A 21,514-nucleotide genomic window follows, 5' to 3' on the forward strand; every position below is an offset into this window, starting at 1 on the left:
ATACAGACATTTCTTCAACGAGTGTGCTGGGCAGCTGGCCGCAGTTTAAATTGAAAGTTAAAACATAATTTATGACTGGGCGGAGCGGAGTGGAGCGGAGCGGCTTGGCAGAGCTAACTGCTGGTTGACCAATAATGTATGAAGTATACTTCCAAGAGGTTAATATATACCTCTAAGAATATTATAGAATAGAACTGGTTGCGTACACTTTTTGAATTCAACATACTATCATGATGTACTCGTATAAATAGAAACTGGTAGATTACTTCCTCTCTCGCCGCCAACCAAGATTGCAGTAGCATAGTTAGATGGGCCAGAGAGCCTATAACATGGACTAGCTAGCTGGTTCATTATCAGAACCCTTTTTACGAGGGGGTAAACAATGTTTCATATCCCGATACGTCAAAAACAATAACTCCTTTCCAGCTGCGTCTTTGGCCATCTTCTCAAGGGCCTCATCACCAGGGTCCTCGATGTACTTTCCACCATACGGGACCATTGGGTCGAGGCCCTTCAAATGCGTGTTTACCTCAGGGCCGGCAATGGCCCAGTCATGGAAATCTAACTCCGGCGTAAACGTCTTCCGCTTAACATCGGAGTCAAGTTGACGTACATCTTCAAGGTCAATTATGTAACTGTACAGGAAATAAGGATGTCAGTAAAACACTGCTGAAATAGGACTGACTCACTACACATACCACTTTTTGTTCTCAGGGTCCCACATCAAGTTACGGCGGTCGGGGTCGTCGTGAACACATCCCATGGCATAGAATTCACTAATAGTAGAAGAATTAGGACCTAGGTCGCGACAAATGAGGAAAAGGGGTAGAGATCACTTACCGTATTGCTTTAGCAAAAGCTAGCCTGACCTGATCTCTTTCAGACATTGGCAATAAATCAAAATTGACCAAGTTTCGTCCAGGTAACCTTTCCATTACGATAAATGTCATGAAGCCACCGGGCAGAGGGTCCTCTTTCCTTGTTTGCTCGAAAAGCCCAAGATCCAGAAGCTTCGGTGTACATGTACTTCCACGCTCCGTCAGTTCCTTTAGGTTCAGAACTTCCGTAGCGGTGCGATAGCTAGAATCTTGCGGCTTGGTAGGTGCAGGAATCTCGTAGTCATTAGGAATCCTGTGTAGGTTTGTTAATAGATTTTCCAGTTTGCAAAGATAAAAAGACTTTAAGGACCTGACACCTACTGCATTCTTATCTTTGCTATACCCTGGACCCCAGGAGTAGGCCCTTCGACCTGAGTTGCCACGCAAACACCAGCAACCTCAGTGATGAAGTCGTCGAAGAGCTCGTCGTCTTCGTCATAAGTTTCGCGTTCAGAGAAAATGGGACCAAGCTTCCATTTAGCGGTATCAGTCCTGATGGAAGAATAATTTGGCACTTCAAAGGATGACCTATCGCAATGCAGCTCCCAAAGATCTCCATCCAGTTCGTCGACATTCATCGTGCAGACAGACTCACTATCTCCACAATACGAAATATGTGCTCTCGGGGGGGGGAAGGTTAAGAGACTCAAGGAAGACCAGATGTTGCAGTCAAAACACTTTATTAAATATAAGAAGCTTGCCGCCAGGCATCCACCGGAGTTATTTATGTTCCACCGTAACATATATGTACCCATGTATGTATATTCCAGGGATGGTGCATGTCGTTTAGTAACATTTTGGGCGCTTAGGCAGAACCCAACCGCCATTGGTCTTCTCCGTGCCAAGCAGCCAAAAAGAAATATTATCCACCTTTTCAGCCCCATTACTGTTATCATTACGGTTACTATTGTTTGGGTTGAACTTGTTATACGTATATATGGGCTGATTTGATGTAAAATACCACTGAGAAAAAGTTACGAAACAAAATACAACGAGGCCACTACAGCTTGATCCAACCAACTCCCCATTCCACGCTCATCTTCGAGTTCACTTTCTTGATTTCCCGCCAGAAGAGCGAGGCTTATTACCCTCAGTCTCAAGAGGCTCGGCAAAACGAGCACGGCTTCGAGTTGTGGGTCCCTGAATATCCATACCTGCGAGTTTCCTGGCCAGTTGTTCTTCATCATCTTCAGCAAAACTCGCGGCGGACTGACTGCCCTTTTTATTCTTTGCCACAGCAATATTCATTCTCTCTCTCACCTCCTTGGCTGACTCTCCTTTTTTCTTCTTGACGATACCTGTCTCTGAAATTTTCTCGGCGTACCATCCATCTCCCTGCACACAGTGCTGCAGGAAAAGTAATCCCTGGCGAACCGATATTTTATGCTCGCTACTCGAGGTCGCATTGTACGGAATTGGCCTTGAACAGTAGATGGTTTCCCTCCCCCCTTCATTCTCTCTTTTGAGGAAGAATGTGTAATTGTAACTCGTCAAGAATCCGTATTTTAGCTCAAGTTCGATCATGTAGTTTCCTACCTGACCTATTGGTTGTTTGTTGTCAGTAACGATGTCGTAAAAGAAATAAAGAATGCGACTGGTAGCTTACCGAGGAGATGCCTCATGAACCCTTCATCTTTGTTGTCCACAAATTTATCCCATCCGGTAAGAAAATTTTGTTTCCAATGAGTCTTTGCTTCCCCAACAGCACGCGGTGCACCATCACTCGCCACCATCAGGGCATAATCAGGGATCAGGTTATTCTTCTTTCGACTTGTTATCGGGTCTTCATCTACATTCAAGTTATCGGAAATATCCACAGCTCGGCCTTTGCCTTTGTTTGTAGGATTTTCGCTTTGGCCGAGGTTGACGGATTTACCAGTGTTTGAATCGGTTCCTGCGACCTGGAAGAAATCGTCTCTTTTCGCAGTCGCTTTCCAGTCTCCAAACACCATACCAAACTCCAAGACCTTACTGACAGCGGACATGGGATGGAGGGCATGCTGAACCCATCGTCCGCTGACTGAAATCTCCTCCCCACAGAGGAAATGTTCGCTGGCGCCTATATGGAATTCACTAATTCCAGCTTTTGGTAGGTCATACGCGATGGTGTCCGGGTATTGGAGCCATATAACTTTCGAAAAAGTATGGGTAACCTCGTCCTCGAAGCTGTCCCACACTTTAATGGCGCCGGTGAACCATGTCTGATGCAACGAGCTGCTTTTGACATGGCGTCCACTTTCGTTGCAGTACATTATTAGAGGTTGGAGGGTGACATCCTTTGCCGTCAGGGGTTTTACCACAACTTCGGGTTGGCTTGAATAGCCCTTTTGCTTAGGCATGTTGAGTTCTTGACGAAATGGGGGTTATGGGTAGCTTGATACTGAAGATCAAAGGGAAGGCAAATATGAGCAGTGAATGAGTGTATAAAGTGTTTGGTGGTGAAGGACTGTACGGAGAACTAGAGACCATTTTATAATGTAGCGCTCCGTAGTAGATTTCTAGGAATAGAAGTTCTGTCGCTCCTTACCCCATTGCGTGATGATGGTGAGTGGTAAGAGAAACACCTAGGCGCCGGGGGTTGTATAATACGTTGGAAGTGGGTCAAAGATATCGTCACTTCTCAGCCAGTACTCCCTAAACACCGCATGATGATGGCAAGCACTTAGGCGCTGGAGGGGTGACCTTCTGTTCTGGAACGGGGTTGAATATACCATCACGGTTCGCTCAGTTCTCCTTTCCCGCCGCACACCGTTGATATTGGATGAGCGGCAAGAGAAATACCCGACTAGCCAGGGGTTTGCATTATATGTTGGAATGGGGCCAAAACTACCATCACTTCTCAGCCAGTAATTTTTATCCATTGCATGATGTTGATGAGCGGCAAGAAAAATAATTAACTAACAAGGGGACAGGGGTTTGCATAACACATTGGGGGGGTACAGTGACTCTTCCTTGGCTAGAAGGAGGCTGAGTCGATATTTCCCGATAGGATAACCGTTTTCCGTGGAATTATTAGTCCTTGTTGGTCATTCATTTTGTCATGCAAAGACACAGCAGCGGTTGTGCATTGTATCAAAATGCCGCTCGTGAATGCCGTTCCACTGCTAGGCAGCCGTAACTCATTACGCGTAGTTCAACTATCTGAGTCACTATCGCCATATATATTGCCAGTATAAGCACGATACCCATACATATCATACTCTACTGCATCATATTCCTCGTCGTCTGACGCGTTTATGCGGAAACGCCTGTAAATCGCGCCGTTATCCCCGTACTCGTCATCAAAGTCGAGATCCTCATCCGGATACTCGTTTGCGGGATTATCTTCAGCTATAGTAGAGTAAATTAAACATATTAGCCTATGCAGATGGAGGAAGTAAGTGTGGACTTACCGTTAGAGTCCTCATCCTCTGTATCCCAGTCCTTCTCATCATCATCTTCAGCAATAGCGTCCCAAAAATGAGAGTCGTCCTGTGTAATCACAACGATTCCGATATCTTTCGGAACATCTTGCCCCTCAACCCATTTCCCATCTCGAAAGTATTGGATGCTCGGGTCCGCAACAACATCATGCACAGGTCTCCTCACAAATTCGTCGAAGACGTAGCCAGAGTCCGAGTCTTCGTCCATCTCAGATTTCACCCTCTCCTCTCGGGTTTCGGATAAATAGGTACTCTTGATTTTCTCAGTTATGTTGGTATCTCTACTTTCTATGGTAACTCCACGTACATCCGCCCCGTCAGATATCCCGCAAAGTGGCATGGAATGTTCATGGTGGTGATTATCCCGATGTGCTCCTGCACGAGGCACCTTGGGTAAATGCGGCTTATATTTCAGGGGCCGCTTCTGCGGAGTTGAGCGTATTGTACCGGTCGTTGTAGCTGAAGGGGGCTTCCCCAAAGGTTCGATGTCATTTGTCATCTCCAGAGCAATACGTGCCAGTTCATTGGCAAGATTATCGGAGTCATGGTCCCATGTGCTGGGGTCTTCAAGTATTGATTCCCCTTTCCGGGTTCTTTCGCTTGTTTGTTCTTGGTTGGCAGTATGTCGATTCCCCGAAGACGTACTAAATGGTTTAGGCCTAGTCATGCGGTTTCTTTCCAGAGACTCCTTCGCTGAAGTAGATGTCTTGTCCGTGGCATTCTTATTGGTAACCACTATGTTCTCCACAATAACTGGTCGGTAACTAGACGTTTTCCGTGATCTCTTCTTCTGAATCCCCCCACCAACTCTGTGAAGTACATCTAGGGTATCCTCCAGATCATCTGTAGAACTCGGTGCTTCTAGGTGAAAACGGCGTATAGAAGAGCCATTAGTTTGCATGGTATCTGGCCTCTTACCAGGTGAAATAACTCTAGGTATGCTAGCTAAAGTAGCTAGCGACGGTGAGTCACTTCTAGCTGACTCTTTGTCAGTGCCGTCATGCTCCTCTCCTTCTGGAGTGTTTGGCTGCTTCTGCTTCAATTTAGTAACATCGCCACGCGTCGATGGGGTTGTAATGATAGGAATGCCGGAATGGTCTACCGCATTCCCGGAGGCTGCGGCATGATGGCTGACGGTTACAGCACGATTGCCTTTAACGCGCCCCCTTAGCTGATGCTCGGACGTTAAGCCGCCATCGAGGCCATCTCGACTGCCATCTTTGCTACCATGCAGAACAACTCGTTGGAAAACATAGTCTGTGAATCGCCTCTTGGGCTGGTGGATATCTGATTGAATGTCTAATATCGATATAAAGCCGTGCAAAAGGGCATTTGGCTGTTAGTCCTGGTTATTTCGGAGTAGAAATATAAAATCACCAGGAGAAAAATTATATAACATACTGAGAAGTATGAGATCGTAGAGGTGACAGGACATAGATGGTGGCGCTGGTAATAATAATTACTTACAAAGTGTCTCAACGGGTTCATCCTCCCTCCGTCGTTTGATGCGTATTCGTTCAGGCGGAAGAGACATTCTAACGCAGCCAAACTTTACAGCTTGTCAAGGGGAATAGCAAGTATTAGCTAGGTATACTCTTTAATAAAACATTGATAAATAATGTAAAGTCTGCCCTGTCTCCTCGGCTTTGTCGAGGGTTTTTTTATACTGACGTTGGAAGAAATTTTGGCGGGTCAACGGAAGTCACGTGTTTAACCTTAAATATTTAACCATCACCAGAGCCTCACGAGAGCTTTAAGAGAGCTAGGGGTAGAAAGTTAACAACATCAAATATATAAATTCTGGTAGTTCTTCATTCTCTTATTCTTTTTATTAGATCCGTTCATCGACCACTTCTGAGGCCTATTAATTATACATCAACCCGATTTCCACCGCTACCAAGCCTTGCTCATACCGTTCTCAAGTGATTATTAGGTAGGCTGATCAGTATTGGGTATTTGATCAATTAGGAGCATCGTGAGCAAAAAAAAAGATAATGAAAAAGGTGAAGAATTAAAAGCGAACAAAGGAAGGGCAGCACGAAATGCAGCGAGTTGTGAGTATGGAATGCAGGTAATCGAAAATGGGAATCACAAGAGGTATAAAGAGATAATGAATAATGAGCTCATGAGCAATGTATATTTGCAGCTGAATTATCTTCCCGCCTCTTATTCCAACCGGCCAGAAACGAAGCATGACCCTAAAAGCCGCTGTCACAAGTGAAGGTACATGATTGTTGTGAAGCGCATTAAAATTTCAGTAAAGGTTGATGTTGGTGCATATCGGAATTAAAGAGCAGAAAATCAAACAGGGGAATAACATCCAAACAAAAACAAAAAAAAAAAAAAAAAAAATAAAGGAAATATGGCGTATTAAAGGGATATTGAGGGTAAAGGAGTAATTAGGGTAAGGTGGTAGTCAAAACACGAAAAGAAAAAGGAAAACAAGGACATGGAGTTAAATGCATAGAAAAGGAGGTCCACAAACAAAAATGTGGCGGATAAATCGAAAGCGGAAAAGAGTAAAGATCGTTTAATTAATACAGTTGGTGTGAAGGGAGTAAGCAGACAAGAATTATTTGGCTCCAATCTCTTCCTCAGCCCATCCAGGAAGAGATCCTTCATTGGTGATAGAGAGACCAAATCCACTATGGTTCAGCCCTCCAAGCCCACCGAAGCCAGAGAAGCTCCCTTGGGTCTGATGATTCATGCCTGACCGTGATGGAATGTGTGAATGCGGGCCTTGGCCAAAGCGTTCCTGTGAAAAGGATGGCAAGCTGACGGTTCTAGAATGCTGGGCGCGCGGGACACTCAACGTATTTCCATTTGTCGAGTTGTGCTGCTGCTGAGCAGCGCTTGAAGCGCTGGAAACGTTTAGGAGCCCGTTGAGGGAGGGCTTGTGCTGGAGGAGGGGTTCGCCCGGTGCGCCGTTATCCACCACTCCGTTGCTACTTCCATTGAAGTGGCTATGACTATGGGTATGGCCGTGATTGCTCTGGGATGAGCCGTAGTTTTGAGGTTGCTGGAGCGAGGGATACTGCATAGAGTTGTTTAGGCGGGATTCCTGATCACGGCTCTGTTGCTGGGAAACTTGGTTGAGGTAGAGGGTCAAGGGGTTATTGCTTCCCGTGTTTATGAGAGAGGCAGGGTTTGCAATCGAATGCAGAGGGTTTCTGCTCTGGCCATTTTGAGATAATGATCCAGAAGAACCAGTGACGGGAGATAGAGCAGGCCGAGTCGGGCTGGATTGCTGTCCGTTCTGGTTGCCACCTGACTGAATGGTTCCATTAACAGAATTGTTAGAGCCGTCCACGCGGTTGCTATTCTGGTTATTGTTGACCTGGCGAGGTGCATTGCCACAGCGATCTTTTCCAAAATTAATCTTGAATCGTTTATAATCCTCTGACCCTCGCATTCCTTCGATTGCCTTGATAGCATTGGCAATATTGGTGAAATTTACGAACGCACAGCTCTTCTCCCTCAGTGCATTGACCAGTTCAATCTCACCATATGCTGAAAAGTCCTGGCGCAAGCGCTCCTCGGTCCAGGTTTCATCCAGGTTGCCGATGTAGACATTGCGAGATGCGCCTCCGCTGACGGCCAAGGCAATGGCCGGTGGCAGTGCACCAGAATGTTTGCCCCATCCAATCTTTAACCGTCTGTTGTGGATCATTAGGCCCTGAATGTTACTGAGGGCGTAGAAAGAGGCAGCGGATGTAGGGTCAATGAATGTGACGAAGCAAATATGCTTGTCTGGGATGTAGCGGATGTGATGCAGTAAACCACCGCGGACAACATTACAGATCTCCTCTATTGTTGTTTCTGGGTGAATGTTGCCCAGATAAACGGTCCTGTTCCCAAGGTTATTCACACCTCCGGCTGTGGTTGCAACAGCGGCGGCGGCTACTGATTGCTGAGCTAGGGCGTTTGAGATAAGATCACGGTCATGAGAGTTCAGCATGTGTGCGTAGCCAGGAGCAATTCCTAGGTATTGTGCAGCATTTTGTTGTTGAGTTTTTGATACATAGGCACATCTATCTTTGCCATAGTATACTCTCTTTGGAGGTTGCCAGTTGGGTTCCTGAGGAAGCTGGGTAACAGCCTTGATTGCGTTACTGATAGACAAAAAGTGAACAAAGCCAATAGACTTCTCTTTCACAAGTTTCACAGTATCGATAGGACCGAATTTTCCTAGCTCTTCACGTAGCTCCTCCTCGGTGACGTCTTCATGTAAGTTTCCAAGGTATACATTCCTGGACGCGCCTGATTGCTGGACAGCAAGTGCTACGGAAGTGGGAACCTGTGATGGCTTTCCCCATCCAATCTTAATATCGTTGCCCTTGATGGATAGCTTTTTCAGAATAGCATCTGAATGGAAATGGGTGGCAGAGCTACTATCCAAGAAAGAAATGAAAGCGCAGTTCTTATCGGGAAGGAGACGAACAGACTCAATCTGACCGCTTCGAACGTGACCCAAAATTTCTTCAGAGGTGGTCTCTGGGGGCAAGTTTCCTAGATATACGGTTCGACTGGTTCCTGACAAGATACCGTGACCAGATTGAAGTTGTGGGCTTGGTGCAAACGCACCGGCAAATGCTGGTAGCCCTGATATAGGGGAATGGGGGCCTCCCAGTAGTGGAGAACCTCCCATGCCATCAGGAGACATCAAGCTCTGGTACATCTGAGGGGATAGGGCACCATGCTGTGCCTGTGTCGGGCTGTTGAGCTGATTCTGATGACTCTGCCCAACATTCTGATTAGACTGTGAGAATCCTGGAAAATTCCCAAACTGCGGTGAGGCAAAAGCAGAGGGAGTCCCCGGCTGGAAGGGGCTTCCAAGGAGAAGCTGGGATGGGAGTAAAGGTGCGAAGTTCATGTCGAACTGAGTACTGTAAGGGAGTTGTTCTTTAGAGACTGAGGATGTGGAATTGGTATTGATAGCAGGGATATTGGCTCTTCGTGAGTTACGGTCGGTGAAGCTCAGAGGCTGATTGGATGCGTATGCGTTGTGAGAAAAACCTGTCGATTCAGTTCCGTTACTGGAGACTTTAGAACCAGGCTGCATCAAACGACCGGTGTCAATCGCTTGCATGGCGAGCAGGTGTGGGGGAAGGACAGTAGTGTCCTGGTTGAGGAGTGGTAGTACCGCCGTTTTGAAGGATTTATTAGGCGATCAGGTATATATAAATGAGAAATACCTGGAGGTGTCAGTAACAGGAGGATTATTGCCGGCCTATATTGTGTATATAAACTAGTTAGCATCCTCTATAGCGGACATATAAATGTATATATACCCCTAGAAGAACTGACTAACCAAGAATATGAGATAGCCTCGCGCCAGAAAAGATAAGCCCTCGACCTTTCAAGCCCCTATTATTTAGAAAGCCAGCCTAGTTACGGGGTAGTTCGAGATGGTGTGCAAGTTTCCAGGGATATATGAAGGGTAGTCCGACTAATAAGCAAGTAGGTGACGGAACTATAGACGGATCAACGATCGAAACTTGGGTTCAGCAACCCAGCGCAGGGTCAGGGCGGCCAAAATATAACTTGCTGTTATATGTAAAACTAAGCAGATGAGCAAATAGAGAGAGAAAAAAAAATAACAAGTAATAAGGGAGAAGACTATAAATGAAAAGATGAAAGAAGGAGGGTTAGCATTACTATAGATGATATCCTCGATGATGCAACCAAAACAAGCAAGAATCGAAGCAAAGGGAGGAAGCCGAAGAAGGAAAGTAGAAAATAAATAAAAAGGGTTAATGAATGAACGAGAAAAAGGAGGCGAAAAAATAGAATGAGAAGAATGGAGACCTGCAAAGGCAAGGCAAGCAGGAGGCAGAGGAAGAGAGAAGAAGAAGGGGAAGAAGAAGAAGAAAAAGGAGGAAGAGAGAGAGAATATCAAAAGGGAGAGAAAAGGAAGAGAGAGAAAGTGAAGAAAAAAAAAAAGCACCAAGAAAAGAAGTGGATTGAGAGGACTAGTCGTATTGCGATTACCAAAATTACAGGCAGCAACCACGCGAAACTGCGTGTCCATCATCACCCCGGACTGGTATTTGGTACCTGCCTCGATACGATAAAATACCAGGGATGGGCGCTTGGCTCACCAGGCACAGGAAGGGGAATAAGGACAACAGGGCAGCGAGATGAGTTAAGATGCCACAAGGGGGAGGCAAGCAGATAGGCTGCAAAGGGGACGAACAGCAGTGCGAGCCATGTGGTTAAGCTCCCTCCCGTCGTACAGCATGAAAGCGCACCGCAACCCAACCCAACTTACGGAAGTGTGTACTCTTGTAGATGTGTATCCACCACGCTGGTTCAGTTCGGGAGCAGGCGGCCAGGGAGGTCTGCGGCGGTTTTTTCCTCTTGTTGATTGGCCCCCTTGGGCAAACTCGATGGCGATGCATTATGTATGGAGTGCTCTATATATGTATCTTTGTAAGTGCAGGAAAATTTCTCATGGCATCATCCCGGCCATTGGTGGGTATGGCCATGGGTCTTAATTACCACTAGAGCCTGATAGGGGAAAGTCAGGGACCGGCCCTGGTGATGCTGAGCGGATCGATCAAACGTAGCTTCAACTCAGTTTCTCCTGATCAAAAAACAAACGGCTCAAAGGCGTGGATGCTGTCTGTTCCTGTGATGGGCGACGCACCAAGACGAGCACAAACGCAAGACTGACAATGGGGTGGTTGGTGTCATTTGATGCAGGTACCCGGGTTCAGATCGCACAGCCGGTTCTCGGAACTGATGAAACCATGGAAGCGAGAGCTTGATACACCAGCAGGGCCGACTTTGAGCTGTTTCATGCTTTTCTGAGGTTGTAAAACCGAACTCTGCGTTCTCTCACACTGGCTTATGGCTACAACTTCTTTTCCCTTTTTATTTGCGACCAGCAGCTATCCGATATTCCAGAGGCGAAGGGCGTTAGGTAAATTAAGATCATCGCACTCTGATCTTGAAGAGACTTGTTCAGGCTGTAGTAGCTTCCTACTCGTAAATCAGTCTCAGCTTGCTTGGATTTGTTCCTCCAACTTCCGTCCATACGAGAATGACTCTGGGATGACGCCGTGTCCGCCCTGAAGCAGGGCGGACGTACTATGTAGTATGGCGTGTCTTGTTGAGTGTAAACTAGAGCACTCTCCGTATTCACAACCCAGGTTCCATGGACTGAGCCGCATTCTTCTAAATACTCCGTATACAACTTCATCCCCCCCTCCTCCTCGTCTTTTTGTTTTTATTCATATGATGTTGATATAAAGTGGCGGATTATCTAATCAGCCTTAAATATTATGTAATCCATGCGGGCAACAAAACTTCGTTCTCGCTCTTCGCTCGCCGTTAGAGACACTGACTTAGCGCTGGTTGGAGAGGAGCTGCGATGCGAGCCAGCGATTGACCATGGCAGAAGCCGATGTCGACGCCGAAGATGGCAGCGGATCGGAAAGCTACTATGTCGAACCTCTTGCGACGGGTCGAGCGCGACGGTCAACGGCCGGCCGCCTTATGAACACGCTTCTCGATGCAGAAGCTGATGATGAACTCGCGCGTATATTTGCAGAAGAGGAAGATGACGAAGAATTTGAATCTGGGGACGATGAGGAAGAAGGCGGAGAGGCGGCGGCGGACGACATGGAACTTGACTCATCGTCTTCAGATGAAGCGGATGACGGCCCAACGGCTGCAGGGAATGACGAGCTCGAAGGAGAAAAGGAGTTACAAAGGCAGGAAAAGGCAGAGCGTGCGAAGAAACGAACAGCACAGCAGGAAGGATTCCGGATACCGGCTCTACGCAAGAAAAAGGTCAAGATAGATCCGACCTTGCCTACACGAACATCAACGCTTCCCGCTCCACGGCAACGGAAGAAGTCAGAACGGATTTCCTGGCTTCCCACGGCCGATGATGGGCCTACGCGCGTGTCTTCCCGTCGCCAGACTATGCAGAACAGAGTACAAACCCACGCACGGCTTAAACGGAGCGAGCAGAAGCGAGTCCAACTCATTGCCACGATGGAAGAGACGGCCAAACGCAAGGAGAAGGCTAAACCGAAACAAATGACGCAGGCTGACCGTCTCGCTGAGGCTGAGAAGACAGAGAGACTGAACTATGGCAGTCTGACCCGGTGGGAGGAGATGGAGGAGAAGAGAGGCGAAGAACGACGGTTGAAGATGGAGGCGCTGCATAATCGACGGCTGGAGGGTCCTGTTATCACATTCTGGAGCGGAATTGCGAAATGGATCAACGAGAAGCTGGCGATGGTGGGCGTTAAAACTTTTCGACAGGCCGCAGATGCTGATAGCGGCCGTAAGAAGAAAGGACGCGACGCTGGCCATCAAGGACCTCCTGCGACACAGGATACGAACAAGGAGACTGAAGAATCCCAGAGAGCCACAGATACAGCGCCAGTGCAGTCAGATGCTCCTCCTACCGATGGCAAACAAGCACCACAAGAGCGCAACTCGTTTTTAGATGGAATACATATCTACGCTTCTATGCAGGAAGCTTCAACATGTCAAGACATTGAAATGCCTGACGCCACTGCTACACCTAAGCCTGCTACACCTGCTCCGGAAGCGACTACGATACCGAACGAAAAGACACCGTCAAACGGGAATACACAATCTCCCCTGTGCGCTGAAAAGAACGAGAACGAGGAAGAGCAAGCTGCCGTTATACCTGTGGAAGAAGCTGCACCTCCAGGGCAAGGAGTTACCCCGGGAGAGAAGCTGGACCAGTCTAAACCAGCTCTTGAACGAGCTTCTCGTACGTGCATTGTTTTAGACAACTTCGATGCCTCTACCGCTCCTGAACGAAGTGACGTCGGCGTCCTCTACAACCCGAAGAAGCCTGTAAAGCTACCGAGTACGTCATTTATTCCATGCCATCGTTCCCATGTTTATATACATAACCATCACTCCCCCCCTGAAAAAAGACTAACAGCAATGTAGAAACCCAAGTCGAATTCTGCCCTATCACTTCTCGTCCCGCCCGCTATCGTGACCCAGCGACCGGCATCCCTTACTCGAACTCTCTGGCCTACCGCGAAATTCGTCAAGTGCTAGCATATAGGTATGCATGGAGCGGGACGTTTGGGTGCTTCGTTGGGCCCATAGGTGTTGGGGCCAGGGGAGTACCAGAGAGGTTCCTCGCGCCTAATGCCGCTCCACCACAACAGCTGTTCGGGCCTGGAGAGGGTGACAGCAAACACGCTGCGACCCCCGGAAACAATCCCACTGCTTAACGTCAGTAGGCCGGGTCGGAAAGCTGCCTCTGGTCGGGGCATAGTTTTGGTCTTCTGTCTTTTGTACTTTTACGAAAACAATTTTTCTCCTTTTCCTTGCATGTTAGCGTCGGCGTTGAATCTACTACTTCTACTTCTACCTCTTCTTCGCCATCTTTTTGTCTCCCCCTTGGCCATCCCTTGGCCCCTTCGACCTCCGACTTATTGTCTTCAGCCCTTCATGTTTCCTTTTTCGACCGGATAGAGTCGGATTCGCACCGTCACGCGACCTGAAGTCGGTTTTTTTCCTTTCCCCCTTGATTTATACTCCAACGAACATCCAGGGATCAAACGCTCGATTAGACCCTTCAAGCAAGAAACAAACAGGCGACATACACGCAGAGAAGAAAAAGAAAAAGACCGAATGAGCCCGACGGGCCACTGACGTAACGGGGCTCGCTCTGGTGCGCTGGAACGCCGACTTAGGGGAGAGACTACCATAGGTCATCTCCCCGGGTCTGGTCCCCTATGATCCGATCCTCAGAAGAAGGGCCACGACCCCCTTTTTCTTGTCTTTCCTTGATATACAGACGTACGGACGCACACATAGGCTAGCTCTGGCCGTTGGTTTGGGTGACTCAGCGCTGGGCGAGGCCTTGTTTCACCGCCTCATCTGGATATCTATTATTCACAGAGACTTGACTACGCAGTTACGGCCCTACGCTATCCCTTTCCCCCCATGCCTGCATTTACTTTTTTTTTAAATACAGTGCCTCGTCTTTACCTAAAGTTCCTTCTTTCTTTTTTAACGAAAGAAAGGCACGGGAAAAAAGAAGGTTCTTTTTCTTGACTTTTATATCTTCCTCATTGTTTCCCTTCTACTTCCTTTTTTATTTTATCTGCATTGCTAGAAGAGAAAGGACAGGTCGCTTTAGCGAACACCAGGCCAGGCTCTGGAGCCACCATCTGCACCCCCAAGCCCAAGTGGTCCGCGATTAAACAGCGCATGTCAGAAAGGGGAGGGTGTTCCTCAAGGGCCTGAATTGACAATCACGCCGGCTGCTGGGGACCGGGGCGGAAGAGGGGTGTTGCAGCGCAGATGGCCACCTGCTTTTGCCAGTACTGGTATGGATGAAGGCATCTCTATTCTGTCCTCCTGCTACAAGTCTTTCCTCTCCCCTCTCGCCCTTGTCCCTCGGCGCCGTGCCAATTTTTTGCTTGACCTGGAACAAGCTTTCTTCTCCCTCTCTTTTCTCCCTTGTCTTTGCCGGGGAGATAGGCATAAGAATGCATGACATGGTTGAATAAAGAAATGCAGTTCTTTTTTTTTTCATTCTTTTGCTAACTGGTTGTTGAAAAAACAACATCTTCCTTGCAGTGCTACATGTGAGAAAATGATATCAAACCCAGACACTTCAATCCTTTACTGTAGTCAACGGTAAGAATACCCTTCTCCCTTCTACCTTGTTCAGTCTCATCCATATCATTTGCATCACATGGGATGACATGGATGAGCTCTTCCCTACTTCATGCCGGCACGGGTTTACTTATCCTACTTATTTCTTTTTCTTCTTCTTCCGCCCTCCTCAGATGCCGAAATCAGGACTCTTTAAAGCCACTTGCAACTCCATACAGGCCCATCTTCTTCTCACGAGCAACATCTTCCTTCTTCTCCCTGGTTCTTCCTCCTAAATCATACTCATCAGCTAAAAAGAGTGTGCGGACCGGCTCTTTCTCAGGTTTTGGTCTACTCTATTCATTACCAAACACAACAATATCCCTTTCCACCAGCCTGCCGCAGCTCAGCACTTTACATCAAGAGCCGGAAACAATGCCTTCCTTGCGCCAAAGTCGAGCCAAGCCGGTGCAATGCACGGCAGCCTATCGATATCTCACTCAGTTCCTGCAGGCAGGCCCAATGTCCCTAGCCATTCCAACATCGCCTAGAGCGGGATATATCAAGGATAAAAACGTTACTACTATTACTACGCTTATCGAGAATACCGGCAGCAAGGATGCGTCCGATATACCACTCCTAATTCACTCTCCAGCTGCAACAGTGATTTCAGCAGACGACAGCCCCATAACGCCATCCAGTACAGGCCCTGAGGACAAATTCACTTTCCTCCAGGACGACATGATAGAATCCAAGGTCGTAGCAGACCTTGCTCCTGTTATTGTGGATGCGGATAAGCCTTTGCTTGAATCAACTCAGTAGTGGGTGGCCCCATACCACCTGCAAAGCATTTACTCTTGTTTTTCGTGTGGTCGATGAAGTGTTTCTTTTTTTGTTTCTAATTTTTTGTTTCTTTTTTTTTCAGGGGCAAGATCAAGTACGAGGAGCTTGTTTTTCTGCCCATATATATATATCATCGATGAATAGCATTTTGGCATTATTTTCTTTTTTCATATTTCGTACAATGCATCTTCATGGATTCTTTGATTTCCACTCTCTAACTACGTTTTAGCTTTCTTTATCGTTTATTTTAAATTTCTAACCCGTTGGTAACTATTTTACGGTCTGCATCGGCCTGTGAAGCGGGGATACAGCGAGCATTCTCGTACAGTGTATCGTCCACACATCCAGGCAAGGAATCTTTCTAAGCCAATCCCATATCCTCCATGCGGAGAGGTACCATACCTGTTTACAGTTAGCGCAGATCCTTTATAAATTTATTCAGGGTGAACTTACTTTCTCTGATCGGTATACCAATAGTAGGGGGTAGGGTCCATGCCCTCCTTCTTATACGCGCCCATAAGCTCGTCCCAGTCATCCATCCTCATGCTACCACCAACAATCTCGCCCACGCCTGGCATGAGTACATCTACAGATTCTGTAACACGCGGGTCCTCTGCATCTTTCTTCATGTAGAAGGCCTTGATCTCGGCAGGGAAATGGGTGAGTAGAATAGGCTTGTTGATAATATCGGTCATCTTGCGCTCGGCAGCTTCAGCGATATCATCTCCAAACGAGTGCGGTTTGCCTTCTTCATTGTTGATGCCGTGTTCGGTCAACCATTCGATGGCTTCGGAGTACCGCATACGTCTAAAGGGCCGCGCTGGAGGTTGAAAGTCTGGGTTGAGTTGTTTGACGAACGCAGCGATCTGGGGGTCAGCCAGGGAAATGTCAATAACACTACATATTATCTCTTCGATATGGTCGAGTAGGTCGTTGAAGGTAATGAAGTCCAGCTCAGATTCGATATGGGTATATTCAGACAAGTGGCGGCGAGTGAGAGACTTTTCCGCACGGAAAGACGGACAAATGCAGAATACATCTCCTAGGGAGGCTAGACAGGTCTCTAGGTACAGCTGTGAGGACTGGGTGAGATAGGCCTTTTCGCCGTAGTAGTTGAATTCAAACAGGGTGCTTCCACCCTCCACCTGGGTCTGGACCATGGCCGGAGGAGTAACTTCGAGCATCTGCTTCTGCTCAAAAGTCTTGCGGAAGGCCCGTACGACGGCTGCTCGGACTTTGAGAACAGAAGAAGAGGTCTCTCCGCGTAGTACCAGATGCCTGTTGTCGAGGAGCGTCTGTGGGTCAGCGTCCGCGGCCACACGGGTGGTAATGGCCTCCTTATCACCGGCGGCACGTCCAATGACCTGGAAGAAGTCCGCATGTAGCTCGCGGTTATCAGGAGCATGTTGCTTCACCGGCACAGCACGCATCTCCCCGTGGATGGCCATGGAAGTCTCGAGCGTAAGAGTCATGGCGTCGTATGTCCTTGTCAGATCTCCAGTGAACACACACTGAAGCAATCCATAGCCATCAGAAAGCGTTAAGAATATCATATCTTTCTGCATCCGTAGACGGTGGACTCTGCCAACAACACGCACGCGAGTCCCTGGCTGCTCGTCCCCCTCAGCTCGAGGCCTGACGACCGCTGGGTCCTTTTCATTCAGTCTGATCTTGACGGGTTTTGGCAGCGACTCATCCTCCTTAATGATGACCTTCTTCGCCTCCTCCAGCACCAGTCTGCGTTTCTCGGCTTCTTCCTTTTCCCTGATGGCCAGCTCTTTCTCCTTGAGTGCCTTTTTCTTCCTCTGTTCGACAAGGTTGGTGGCCTTCTTGAGTGCAGACTTGGTCGCAGGCTTCCACTGCAGGCGGACAGAGGTCTCCTCGCCTTCAGCAACTGGTCCCGTCTTGGATTTCCTAGTCATATACTGCACTGGAGAGTCGGCCGTGGCGGGGTGAAGAAGCATCGCATGGACAAGCGTCTTGTAGGCGGAGGTTTCTGTGCCTGTCGCGGACTCATCGTCCTTGCCGACATCTTCGTCAATGAAGATATCCTTGGTAGTGCTCGCCATGGCCGTCTGTCTTGTCTCCTTGTCTTGTTCCTGTTCTCGACCTTTTTTTTTCTTCCCTTGATAAAAATATGTGCAGTGGGGTAAAGTTCGAAGTGGCACGCATGAAAAGTAGTAACTAGTTAACCAATATATAATAATAATTACAAGCTTAGTGTGAGTCACAGAAAATAAGATATTAATATTATGAGTATTTTGAACCTATAAGAAATAGAACAGGAATAGCAGATTCATGTGTAAATTACAGTAGAGATAGAGACAGGCGTTGGTGTTATTATCATGAACGTAAGTCTCTAGTATAACTATGGAGCATCAATTGGATATATAGAACAACCACTATTCAATTTCATACCTATGATTCAAACGTAGACTCCCTACTCCGTCGTCTTATTCAAATACCCACAGGTTCACCGCTGTTCTCTATAGTGAATTGAGTAAATGCCGGATGAACCCCTCATTGCCGTCTCAAGACTATCTCAACTGCCAGCAACCAACCAGAGAAGGTAGCTAATGTTAGCCGACGATGCTTCTCAATCGTCAATCCCTAGATCCTGGTCTTTTTAGTGATTCCTTCGCTCTGCGCCGTGCAACACCCTTCGTATGCGCCCGGAGCCAACACGATCGATCAACTCAAGGATAAGCAAAGGTTAGCGAGATCGGGCTCGTATTTGTCGGGTTTCATGCTCTTCTCCGGTGTGGCTAACTTGATCCTCTCAGGTACTAAGTGGTGGTTGGACCTACTATGTACATACATGCAACAAGATGTTGGGGAGTTTCAGATCATAGATCGCTGTGAGCACGAAGCCTTCTAGATGGCTTTGCTGGTTGGTTCTCGCATTTTCAACCAACTAGCTAGCTAGTACGGAGTAGCTCCGCAAGGAGGCGAAGAAACCAAACGACTTGGACGCAGAAGAACAGTGTTATCCTCTTGTCCTTGGATATTCTATTCAAATAAGCTGAACTTGTGAATTTCAACTTGAGAAAAGAGAAAGAAAAATTGCAGGTTGAATATTACGTAAGATGAGCTTTTCTTATTCTACTCTGGGTAATTTAGACTACAAGGCTAGAAAGGCGACGAAGTTCAAGTCTTTTCATCCTGTCGACCCTAGTGATGGTGATATCGAGCAGGTTCTGGTAGACCTTTAAGCGGTTTTGGTGCATCCATATTATATTGAAAGGTAGTGATGATGTTATTATTAGGTCATGGCTTGTCATAATATTACACCAATTGAAAATATCCAACAATTCAGTAGAGAGGATTTCATACGAACACCCCGACTCCGAACGCCTAGGTATATATATCATGTTTCCACTCTCTCCGGGGCCGTGTCTGTAGATGGAAAGCCGACATTCGATTCATCTACGTCCCTTTCCCGGGAGGCTGTGCGCATCTGCCCCATCTCGCTCTTTTGGGTGCGCAATATGTCAAGAGTGACATCAAAGTCGTAGTTCATGGTTATTGTGGTAGCCTCGCTGACCTCTTTCACTTTCCCGGGCTTTGGCTTTCCGCGGTTAGAGCGGCGGAAGCCGTAGCGTCGTGCCACTGTGCTTGCAAATGCGTAGGATGCCCGCTCACGCTGGTTACCGAAGACTGAGGGGAAGAAACGCGCGAAGAATGGCCTGAGTGATGCCAACGAGGCCCCGATCTATTGCCAAGCGTCAGCTTTAGGTCTTTCTTTGTCCGTACGTGCTAAATTGAGCAGGCTGAATTCTACTTACGACACCAACATAAAGCTCGACTGTACCGGAGATCCAAAGGTAGTAGGCTTCCCAGGTCTTGTCGTGTGCGATGTTCAGCCGGTAGGTGTAGTATGCACGTACTCCACCGGCGATGCAGACACCAAAACCAGCGCCGAAGAGCAGGACAAGGATGATCCGTTGCCTGGTAGGTAGGTTGAGAGATAAAACGCTAGGAATGGGCAAGACAAGAACGATGATATCGGTTGCGGTGTTAATTGCGCCACTAGCGAGGAGATGCGCACTCTCGTTGATGCAGTTTTGGGGTAGAGCCGATAGCGTCCAATAAAGGGATACGGGCCTAAAGCGAATTTGTTAGAAAAAGGTAGGCAACGACTAAGGGATATAAGGGATAGCTTACCTACAGGTAAAAACGACCACTAGGATGAATATGATGAGTTCTACCGCAACGATCCATATATTAATCACCACAGTCCACTGCAGAGCCGGACTCCCACTCCCTTTCATGATTTTCCGTGTAAAGAATAGTAGCGACAGCTTGGTAAGGGTGCAGCCTGTAGCAAAGAGACATTCCAACAGCATCGTCAGCCGGAGGCCCAATATGAGCTGCCAGAAGGGAACATCGTATATATGACGATTCCAACCCAAGGTAATGGCAGCAGTAACGGTGATGATACCACAGCCAAGTGTAGGAAGCGCAGCTGCAATTATGAATATATCGTCCCAGCCGAAACTTCTTAATATTCGAATGCGTGTGAAAATGCGAATGCCGATAATGGCCAGCATCAGGGGCATGAAGATGGCTGTCATTATAATAATGGCTGGGCCATGAACCTCTTTTGGATTCTTATAGTTGGGATATGGCCAAGAGGCGATAACTGACGATGGAGGGAGCTGCATCGTAGACGCATTAGTTTTTAGAGGGGAGGGAGGGGGAATGGTTGATCTTGGTAAACAAGAGAGAGGGACAGCTTAATAGCCAGGATTCCCAGCGGGAGAGCTGTGGAGGTATATGTATGAATTCCCACGAAGGGGGAGAAAAGGATAAGAACCAAACACGAAAAGTTCCAACTACAACACGAGTCGATCTGCAGCGTAGACTGACAACTGACACACCTCTTAGCTTAACTCATTCGCAGAGCGAGCGGCTCTTAGCTGTGGGACTATATCGAGTCAAAGCGCAAGGAGGTATGGAGTATAGACGCAGGAGTAACGTTGAGAAGAGGCGTCACAAATGCGACCTGCCCTAAACCCAGTCCCAGACAGGGCGTAAATGGTATAATATTCTCCTCCTCATACAGAATGGCTCTATCAGGGAGATATTTCAACCTGGCCCTAGCGTCCAGAGAATGAAGTTTTGGCGGCCGTTGGAGACCAACGTGGTCAGCCACAATTTAGCAACAAGTGGCGATCGGCTTTCAATAGATCAGAGGCCCAGAGAACTTTCGCGTAGGATTTTCAGGCACACATCAGGTGTGCTCTCTCATGGGCTTCTCTGCTGTTTCTTGGTGGGGGGGAAAGAAGAATCGCGAGAAGACAATCTATACGGTATGTGGTATGGCCGGGTTGTTATGGTGGCAGTGTTGTGTGTTTTGGAACCAACTAGTATGCATTCTTTCTTTTTTTCCTTCTTCTACCTCTTTCTTTCTTCCTTAGCAGGGTTGGCGGGAGTTCATAGTTCGCTATTTGGCCGTCCGGCCTCTTGGGCGGCCTGTATGTCTTGTTGCAAGTCTGTATGGACGGACGGAAGCGGGAGCCCAGCATGGTGATTCCCTGCTGCATACACGGCGGTCCCAGTAGCTCTGGACTTTGAGTCAATTCACAGAGCAGATACATCGTCACCTGCATTAGATCTCTGGTCACCATAATACCTGTATGGACTGCCGGGTTCTTCTTCCACCGCTCACGTAAGAGGGAAGACGTGCCTTTTTTTTGTTATCTGTGGCAAGGATGAGAATCGGTGAGCTGGCTTTCTTTCCCGCTAGCATCAAGACCA

General features: G+C 47.7%; 8 protein-coding genes across 8 annotated transcripts; 2 read left to right on the forward strand and 6 right to left on the reverse strand.

Moving 5' to 3' along the window:
* Positions 1 to 334: 334 nt before the first annotated feature.
* On the reverse strand, positions 335 to 1,456 carry MCYG_03531 (conserved hypothetical protein; the record flags this gene model as incomplete). Its single annotated transcript, XM_002847979.1, has 4 exons — positions 335 to 635; positions 699 to 776; positions 841 to 1,131; positions 1,200 to 1,456. 4 exons carry the CDS (start codon positions 1,454 to 1,456, stop codon positions 335 to 337), a joined length of 927 nt encoding a protein of 308 aa, XP_002848025.1.
* Positions 1,457 to 1,925: 469 nt separating this feature from the next.
* Positions 1,926 to 3,217, reverse strand: MCYG_03532 (uncharacterized protein; the record flags this gene model as incomplete). The annotated part of the gene is made up of 2 exons (XM_002847980.1): positions 1,926 to 2,419; positions 2,485 to 3,217. The coding sequence occupies 2 exons, from the start codon at positions 3,215 to 3,217 to the stop codon at positions 1,926 to 1,928; spliced, it is 1,227 nt and encodes a 408-aa protein (XP_002848026.1).
* A 794-nt stretch (positions 3,218 to 4,011) lies between these two features.
* MCYG_03533 (conserved hypothetical protein) lies at positions 4,012 to 5,834 on the reverse strand (the record flags this gene model as incomplete). The annotated part of the gene is made up of 4 exons (XM_002847981.1): positions 4,012 to 4,208; positions 4,271 to 5,599; positions 5,702 to 5,746; positions 5,768 to 5,834. The coding sequence occupies 4 exons, from the start codon at positions 5,832 to 5,834 to the stop codon at positions 4,012 to 4,014; spliced, it is 1,638 nt and encodes a 545-aa protein (XP_002848027.1).
* A 1,038-nt stretch (positions 5,835 to 6,872) lies between these two features.
* Positions 6,873 to 9,389, reverse strand: MCYG_03534 (RNA-binding protein Nrd1; the record flags this gene model as incomplete). Its single annotated transcript, XM_002847982.1, has 1 exon — positions 6,873 to 9,389. One exon carries the CDS (start codon positions 9,387 to 9,389, stop codon positions 6,873 to 6,875), a length of 2,517 nt encoding a protein of 838 aa, XP_002848028.1.
* Positions 9,390 to 11,695: 2,306 nt separating this feature from the next.
* Positions 11,696 to 13,536, forward strand: MCYG_03535 (conserved hypothetical protein; the record flags this gene model as incomplete). The annotated part of the gene is made up of 2 exons (XM_002847983.1): positions 11,696 to 13,157; positions 13,244 to 13,536. 2 exons carry the CDS (start codon positions 11,696 to 11,698, stop codon positions 13,534 to 13,536), a joined length of 1,755 nt encoding a protein of 584 aa, XP_002848029.1.
* A 1,810-nt stretch (positions 13,537 to 15,346) lies between these two features.
* On the forward strand, positions 15,347 to 15,733 carry MCYG_03536 (uncharacterized protein; the record flags this gene model as incomplete). The annotated part of the gene is made up of 1 exon (XM_002847984.1): positions 15,347 to 15,733. The coding sequence occupies one exon, from the start codon at positions 15,347 to 15,349 to the stop codon at positions 15,731 to 15,733; it is 387 nt and encodes a 128-aa protein (XP_002848030.1).
* A 296-nt stretch (positions 15,734 to 16,029) lies between these two features.
* On the reverse strand, positions 16,030 to 17,823 carry MCYG_03537 (asparaginyl-tRNA synthetase; the record flags this gene model as incomplete). The annotated part of the gene is made up of 2 exons (XM_002847985.1): positions 16,030 to 16,156; positions 16,208 to 17,823. 2 exons carry the CDS (start codon positions 17,821 to 17,823, stop codon positions 16,030 to 16,032), a joined length of 1,743 nt encoding a protein of 580 aa, XP_002848031.1.
* Positions 17,824 to 19,121: 1,298 nt separating this feature from the next.
* Positions 19,122 to 20,418, reverse strand: MCYG_03538 (uncharacterized protein; the record flags this gene model as incomplete). Its single annotated transcript, XM_002847986.1, has 3 exons — positions 19,122 to 19,466; positions 19,540 to 19,858; positions 19,919 to 20,418. 3 exons carry the CDS (start codon positions 20,416 to 20,418, stop codon positions 19,122 to 19,124), a joined length of 1,164 nt encoding a protein of 387 aa, XP_002848032.1.
* Between the last annotated feature and the right edge of the window lie 1,096 nt (positions 20,419 to 21,514).

Source organism: Microsporum canis, genomic scaffold (genome assembly GCF_000151145.1).
Source record: "Microsporum canis CBS 113480 supercont1.3 genomic scaffold, whole genome shotgun sequence".
Lineage (NCBI taxonomy): Eukaryota > Fungi > Ascomycota > Eurotiomycetes > Onygenales > Arthrodermataceae > Microsporum > Microsporum canis.